Here is an 8652-nt window from a genome sequence, read left to right as displayed (position 1 = left end):
GCAGCCTGATGTCAGGCCTAGTCCTTGGTGAGAGTACAGTTAGGGAGACAAGCCTTAGGCTATGGAGAGGCCCCTGTGCAGAGGCGGTTGGCGTGAGGCCTGCCTCCCCACTCACAGCCCTGCCCTGCTCTTCCGGGGGCACATTCCCTGCGCTCCGTCAGGTGGCGGACATCCTTCCTGAGCTGGGGTGGGGGCCCGAGGTGCGTCTTATGCACTTGGCAACCGGGCCTTCCCTGGGTTTCTACTTCAGTATTGTTCCGATGAAGCCCTTTATCCTTAAACCTTATTATTACCTCTAAACTGACCCCCAATTTCAGGGCCTGGCCCGGGAACACGGAGGTGCCTGAGAGGCTGCCTGGCCTCAGTTGGCAGAAGTGGCAGGTGCAGTCCCCTCCCCGACCCCCAGGTTGTCCAGGACTAAAATTCCAGCCTGGAAAGGGGAGATGGAGGGGGGCACCTGACTAAAGCAGGCTCTGCCCCACCTTCTGCCACCCCAGCTTGCTCTCTCCTGTCTTCCTGGAGTTAGATGCGGGACAGGACAGGCTTCCCGTGCACGCACACACACGCATACACACGCCAAGAGGACCGCCCTACCTTCCAGGCCTCCTCCGTTTCCTTGCAGCCCAAGGAGACAAAACACAGACAGGGCCTCTCTCCTCTCTTAAAAAGCCTCAGGCAAGGACCTGGGGCAAACATTTCATCTCTGAGGCAGATTTCCTCATTATATCCTGGCTGTTCAAGAGTTTTATAAGGACAAATGAATCAGCCAGCTAGAGCTTTGAAAAAGCAAAAGTCATCACAAACCTGTAGGTTCTTCGTGCGTTAGGAAGAGTTGGTTAGTGCCTCGTTCACCACAGATTGCCAATGTCCTGTGGAAAAAAAACGGAATTCTTGTATTTGGTGATCCTGAAGCACTTGGTGGCCTTACAGACATCATCTTGCTAACAACCAGCTCTTGTCACTGTTTCAGCAAAGACTCCAAGTGTCAACTCATAGAGATGTTTGATCACATGACGCCCTAGAATGGAGAGGTCTGCTGTGGTCTTTTAATGACCATACTGAAGGTTCAGTCAACTTCAGCGTCAGGGTTTGGAAACTCTCTGTCACTGATGCTCACCTCAGAGGTCACCTCCTGGGGGAAGCCCTCCCAGACTTCATGTTCTGGGCAGAATCCATGCCCCCTCCTCTGTATACTCTGGGCACTGTCCCTTGTGTCACAAGTCTCTCTGAACGCTGCCACTCTCCAATGTGTCTGTCTCCCTTGTGCACTGTGACCTCCCCTGGGGCGGGGACAGGATCCTGAAATCCTTCCCTGCCAGCCCAGCCCCTAACTCAGCAGGGCTGCGTGTGTGGTTGGATGAATGGCTGAAAAAGAAGCCACCAATGACCTGACTTTTTCAGCTGGTGCTACCCACCATGTGACACACAGAACCCAGGGCCACCGATTTAGAAAAAAAGCACTGGGTACTCATGCAGTGGCTACCAGAGCAGTGGGTTACATGGGGAAAAGATGGAATTGTCCCCTGGGCTTAGCATTATCAGTCATGGGGACACAACACTCCTCTTGTGAGAGGCGTGTGTTACCCCATCTCTCATAAAAGGAAACTGAGGCCCAGACAGAGGAGTGGCTCTCCCCAAGTCTCAACACATAGGGGCCAACTGCACTTGGGACACTGTGTCCAGGGACTTCCTGAAACACTAGTGGTTCTCAACCCCAAGTACACATTCGAATATACCCTGGAGAGCTTTTGGAAAACATCAATGCCCAGGCCTCATCTCCAGGGGTCCAGGAGGGGCCGGGCAGCAGGCGGATGAAATGTTCAGTCAGCTTGAGAATCCCTATACTCCACTCTGCATAGGCGAGGATGAGATGGGCACCCCTGGTCCACTAAGGAGGCCGGGCATGGGGACTCATCGGGACAGGGCACATGGACTAGGGAGGGAGACCCACCAAGGGCCTTTTATGGGGAAGAAGACCCACTAGGAAAATAATCGTGGGTGGTAGAGTTAGTGGTGACCAGGACAGAGAGCCAGAAAAAGTGGCGAACCTGCAGAAGTGCAAGCGGGTCCTGGGGTCTGGTGAGGTGGCGGCAGCCCCAGGCCTCCAGCACCTTGCCCCAGCAGTGAGGCCCCTGCACAACCCCCTGCAGCTTGCGGCATCCAGAAAAGCAACGCTGTGGAAACTTCCGAGGAGGGTTTGGTCGAAGACGAGGAGTTCCCATGGGTGGTGTCACTGCAGGATGTCCAGTACACCCACCTGGCTTTCGGCAGCATCCTCAGTGAGTTCTGGATCCTCAGCATCGCATCCGCCTTTCAAAACAGGCCAGTACCCCTCCTTTGGAGTCTACACAGCCCACAGAGGCGCACTGGGGGGGCTCTGTTTCCTGCTCAGCTTGGGGAGGCCTGGAAGGTGGATGCCCAGTGACAGGGCAACAGGGCTTTTTACCAGCACAGTGCTCACTGTGAGTTTGGGGCTCCTGAAGTCACCAGGTGCCAAGGGTGGCACAGCCTGTGTCTCCTCTGCTGTGAGGACTGCCAGCTGCACAACTGCAAAGTGAAACGATTGTTTCTCCATCTTCTACAGGAAGGATATTTGTTCCCATTTTATTACAATCACAAAGGCACTGACTCTTTTTTTATTTTAGACACTTTAAAAAAAAATTTTTTTTAAACATCTTTATTGGAGAGGCACTGACTCTTGATACTAGAGGTTGCTATTGCTTATCTTGTTTAACTGAATTGATAGGAGCCCTTACCTTAACACACTTACCTCAGGCCTTAACAATGTGACTGCCATAAATACATGCACGTAGAGAAAACACTTGAAGGAAATATGCAAACACTTGAAGAGTGCCCATCTCTGGATGCTCAGAATGCATGTGATTTGTTTTCTTCTTTGAACTTCTCTGTATTCTCCAAATTTTTTACAATAAATGGGCATTCTCTTAAACCAGAAAAAGAAAAAAAGCCTATACATGCTATTAAAGGAATAACTTTTTTTGGTAAAACATCTCACTTTCTGACCCAATGATTTCACTTTTGGGTATCAACATTAAGGAAATAATTTCAACCACTGGAAAAGTTTTATGCACAAAGTTGTTCATAGGATGATTAATTACACACAAAACACTGGAAGTGTAATGTCTGATTATCATGGATAAGTAAATTATGATATAGTTACTATTTTATAGTTTATATTATATATGATATATAGAATATAACTTCTATATATAATTACATATAGATCCATCTATTCAATATATTATATAGATATATATGTGATATATACTATATATAGTATATATTATACAGCATATAATATATACTATATATAGTATACATACTATATTATTTTATAATTATAATTTATAAATATATAGTATATTATATAATTTATAGTATATATACTATATATTATATACTATTTATACATTATATATTATATATACACATATAGAGTGAGGGGGGAGAGAATATAATTACTATAACTGGCCAAATACATTATAGTGTAAATCCTTGATGAGATATTGTGCAATTACTGAATTTTTTAACATATGATTTGTATTTTTTAATTAAAAATATATGTATTTAAATGAAAATACATGTAATACTGTGATGTTCATGAGGAATCAAAGGGTGTAAAATGAAAATCAGCTCCTCCCCTTCCCTGCCCTTCAGTCATCATTTCCCTCCCTTGAGCCATTGCTGTCACCAGTTTCTTGGGTGTTCTTCCTGAAACACTCCATGCACTCATGGACATATACATACCTATAGGTCTATCTACATTGACTCTTTTTTTTTTTTTGCGGTACACGGGCCTCTCACTGTTGTGGCCTCTCCCGTTGCGGAGCACAGGCTCTGGACGCACAGGCTCAGTGGCCATGGCTCACGGGCCCAGCCACTCCGCAGCATGTGGGATCTTCCCGGACTGGGGCACGAACCTGTGTTCCCTGCATCGGCAGGTGGACTCTCAACCACTGCGCCACCAGGGAAGCCCCCTACATTGACTCATATCTATTGACAGAGAGAGAATTTTCTTTCTCCCTTGTATTAATCTGCTGGGGCTGCCACAATGAAATACTACAGACAGGGTGGCTTAGACAATAGAAATTTATTTCTTACCGTTCCAGAGGCCTGGAAGTCCAAGATCAAGGTGTCAGCAGGATTGGTTTCTCCCAAGGACACTCCTTGGCGTGTGGACGGGCACCTTCTCCTTGTGTTCTCCCATGGCCTTTCCTCTGTGTGCACACATTCTTGCTGTCTCTTCTTCTTATAAGGACACCAGTCCTGTCGGATTAGGGCCCCACCCTATGGACTCATTTAACCTTAATTACCTCCTTAAAGGCCCTATCTCCAAACACATTCACACTGGGGGTTAGGGCTTCACCTATGAATATGGGGGAACACAATTCAGTCCACAACACCCACCAATACAATTAGTAACACAACATATACATTATTCCACTCTTAGCTTTTTTCACTCTGTCATGAATGGTTGGGTGATCCTTTCTTATCGATACATAGAAAGTTACCTCATTATATGCATCAGTTAGCTGCCCAGTATCCCATATGGATGTACCATAACTACACAGTCCTCTAATAATGGAAATTTGGGTTGTTTCCAATCTTTCACTAGTAGCAAAAAATGCTGCAGTAGATATTCTTGTACACACATTATTTCACATACATGGAAGTATATTGTTGCACGAATAACCTAAGAGTGGAAAAACTGGACTAAATCTTGATAGCTGTTGCCAACCAGCCCTCCAGAGAGGTTCTGTTTTCTATGTAGTGTTTTCATTACTGCTATTTTCTATCCGGTCTGCTGTTTTGGTTTTGATTTACTCTCTGACTCTGGGTTTTATTAAAGACCAATTTAAAAATATCCAGGTAATAGGGTATTTTGTTTTGTATTTTAACATGATTTAAGTTTGAGTTAGACTGCATGGTGATCTATTAAGGAATTTGTTGATGTTATCTTTGTGGTCTACTATGTGGTCCGTATGAATATTTTCCACAGGTAAATTAAAGAGCTCATTTTCTGTCCTTGGAGTACAATTTAATATATAAAATTAGGGCAGGGAGTCTACTTGATCTATCCTAGGCTGACTGAGGTGAATTACAAATTTCTGGCTTTTCCTCCTCCTATTTCCTGGAATTTAATTCATGAACATTGTATCACTTGCTGCAGATATTTATAAATGAACTCTTCACTGTAGACTGAATTCCTTATCATCATGAAAGGCCTTTCTTTGTCTTGTTGCATGCTCTTCTGCTCTGGTGTTCAGAATGAAGCTCCTGCTTTTTTTGTTTTAGACTCTTCTGTTTTTATTGCTTGCTGTTTTTCTTTTCATTATATGGCTTTGTTTTGTATGTCTCTTCTGACAAATTTGGAAAGTTTGAAGTTGTGTTCTCGTGGTCATCTTAGAATTATAATTTCATGAAAGACACACAAATCTTCTGCTTCTCTCTGGATAGTCCTCTCTAGATTCTACTATGGCTGATGCCAGAATTCCTGTCTTTTCACTTCTTCCCTCATTCTTCATGACCACACAATTTTAATAGCTTATTTATGTACTTTAATGTTTACCTTGATTCATATACATATATTTGTACACCCGTTATTTCATATATTAGCTATAAATAAATAATAGTTTAGACTTCCATAAAAGATGAGAAAATTGGTGTATATACCTACCTCTGCTGGTTTACATCACTACTCCAATCTATAACTTTAAAAGTTTCTCTTTTGTTTTAATTTTAGGCCCATATTATAACGAATTCCACACTTACTGACCATCGCTTTGCTGGATTTTTTCCATTCAACACTAGAATTGGCTAAAATTTGTCTTTAAGTAGTTTCTTTTTCTTTTTTTTTTTTTTTTTGGCCATGTTGCACAGCATGTGGGATCTTAGTTCCCCGACCAGGAATTTAACGTGTGCCCCCTGCAGTGGAAGTGCAGAGTCCTAACTACTGGACTGCCAGGGAAGTCCCTCCAAGTAGTTTCTTAAAGGGCTCCCAAGAACCATATTTCCTCGAGTTTTACATATTCAGAAATGTTGTGCTGCCCTGCTTCCATTTGAAGACTTAACAGGCATTCTCACCCCCACCGCACCTCAGCTTCTGGTATTAAATCTTGCTGTGGAGAAGTCTGAAGCCATTCTGATTTTTTCCGCTGTAGGTGGGAGATCACACATCCTAGTATTCCCCGGGAGAGGCCTGGTTTACACCTGTTATCCTATTGTTAGCATCCCCTTTCACTCTCACAAGTTCCCCAGCTTAGACAATAAATTAGAGGACAAACTTAAGGTGACTTAATCTGTTTTGTGTGGATGCCCAAGGACTCCTTCTTTGTCACTGAAGTCCAGCAACTTTACTAGCCATGCTGGGTCTCTCCCATTTGCCCCTCCAGACCCACTCTCTCCTCTTTTCCATTCTGCTGGGTGCCAGGAGGCTGACCTGTGTGGGTTACACCAATGGGCGCTCTTGCCTTCTGGGTTCCAGTGGGGTTTGGCCAAAGGGAGCACTGGGAAGAGATCAGAGGGAGGAAGGAAATGAGGTCAGGTATTCCCCTGACAGGTACTGCAGACTGGATGCCTCCTCCAGCCAAGGGACCCACTCCCCATAGCTCTATCTGACCACTCTCTCCCACCAACACCCTGTTGTTACCTCAGCAGAAAGCTGCATATGCCACCCGGAACCCAGCATACTGCACTAGTCTCTGTGATTTCCCTACGTCCTGTGAGACCTTTGTAAAGAGTCCCTTTATTAAACTTTCCTCAGTTTACCTTATTTGAGTGTGTCATCTGTTTCCGGCTGGGAGCTGACAAGGGTATGTCTCAGTGTTGAGCATTCTGTATTGATTTTTCCCTAGGATATGGAGTATGCTTCCACACTGTAGACACAAGTCTTATTTCTGGAAAACTTTCTTGGCTTCTCAAGATTACCTTGCTCTCTCTCCAGGAAGGACGCTGTTGCTATAGTTGGTATAGCTAAGATGGATGCAAAAGTGATTGCTCACAAAGAATATCCAGTCAACACCATCATCATCCATGAGGACTTTGATAATAAAACAATGAAAAATAACATAGCCCTCCTGAAGACAGACACGGCGATGCAGTTCAACAACCTGGTCCGGCCCATCTGCTTCCTCGGCAGAAAGTTGCATATGCCACCAGCCTTGCAGAACTGCTGGGTGGCAGGATGGAATCCCACATCTGCAGTTAATGCCTTTCTTCTCCTAGAGGAGGCTGTGTGTGTGCTAGCAGTGGGGGTGACTGGGATGAACCATTCTAGGGCTTAGCTCAATAATTCAGGTGGCCTGAGGTTCTAGAGTTGGGCTGGAACCCTCACTTAATCCGTCAAGATTCCCAGCGCTTGCCCTCTTGAGGCCATTCTTACATCTGGTCCTTTTTCTTCCATTCCTACACCAAAATTGGAAGTACTTGGGCAGCAAGCAGCCTGAAATGAGTGCAAGGTTACCGAAGGGCCAGGGGACATTATTTCCTGAACCAGAGCTGACAGTCCTCTTGTATGAGCCATCCTTGTTTTATTTTTGGGAAACAAACAAGGAAATGCATTCATTCTCTGTAGATGTGGAAGAAGGGTGAACATTTTCTCTGCCTATTTTCACACTCAAGTTCAAAGCAAAGGTAGTTTTCAGTAAAAACTGAGACACAGGTTCGGATTCCTGTGAGGAAAAGGGGGTTTATCAGAACATTTCCTACTCACTCCCATCTGGATATGTGAGTTGTAGTTGCGTTGACTCGGGGGATGTCTTCTTGTGAATAATTCTCGGGCTCTCTGTTGTCCAGACAGGAAATCACATGACGATGAGTATCCTGAGGAAAATCTCCGTGAAGGACCTCGACTTGTGTCCCTTAAACAAAATCGAGAAAACAGGATGCGGCAATCACATAGAGATGGAAACTGATGCCGTCTGCTTGGTAAGAACACGGTGGAACAGAAGCTACAGGCTGAGAGTAAGCAGTGGTCACTTCATGGGGAGCCTCAGGACTCCCCCTCGCTGGACTGTGAGCTCCGTGAGGGCAGGGACCGTCACCTGGGATTCATGGAGGTCTCCAGGGCGAACAGCACTTGGCAGGTAGCAAGTGCTCAATAGCAATCTGCCGAATGGACTAACCAGTCACCGTTTTCAGTGTGACATGACAAAGCATGGCTAAGTCACATGTTTTTTCATTAGCTAAAAGTTTGAAAGAGTGAGTCCAAACCACACATTCAGATATATGCTGAGCACGCCTACAGTGCGGGCTCGCTGTATTCGGCTTCTTTGGAACCCAGCCTGATGCTATTGTTCATCAATTACTGGGTTTCTTTTTCCCCCGTAAGAAGCCCTGCCCTCTAGCTGAATGTGGGCTGTCCAGGTGTGGCTGTCCTACTGCCTCAGGAAATTGTGCAGAATTCACAAACACCTGTCCAGGCCCCCTCATATCTGTATCTGGAAAAAGTGTGGCTTACCAGGGCCACACAGTTAATAAATCTTAAAGGCGAGAACTCAGGTCTGCCAGCTTTCCAGGCAGAGTTTCCCTCCTCTACTCTAAAATTGTCTAAGACACTGATCAACCACTTTTCTCGAAGTAACCTTCAGGATTCCCTGATGGGGAAATTTTTTTTTCCAGAGGATGTAGGGA

At 45.1% G+C, this 8652-nt stretch overlaps 1 protein-coding gene across 1 annotated transcript in view; it reads left to right on the top strand.

Annotated features, from left to right (window-relative positions):
* Positions 1 to 8652, top strand: part of LOC103081910 (inactive serine protease 54-like) — a 13392-nt gene that overhangs the window by 761 nt on the left and 3979 nt on the right. The window contains 3 exon segments of the mRNA XM_007468330.1: positions 2151 to 2322; positions 6965 to 7223; positions 7816 to 7947. Coding sequence (XP_007468392.1) covers positions 2151 to 2322; positions 6965 to 7223; positions 7816 to 7947 — 563 coding nt within the window.

The sequence above is a fragment of the Lipotes vexillifer genome, unplaced genomic scaffold (genome assembly GCF_000442215.2).
Source record: "Lipotes vexillifer unplaced genomic scaffold, Lipotes_vexillifer_v1.1 scaffold1347, whole genome shotgun sequence".
Classification (NCBI taxonomy): Eukaryota; Metazoa; Chordata; class Mammalia; order Artiodactyla; family Lipotidae; genus Lipotes; species Lipotes vexillifer.
The sequence above is the reverse complement of the archived record's forward strand: the minus strand, read 5'-3'. Positions and strand labels throughout refer to the sequence as shown.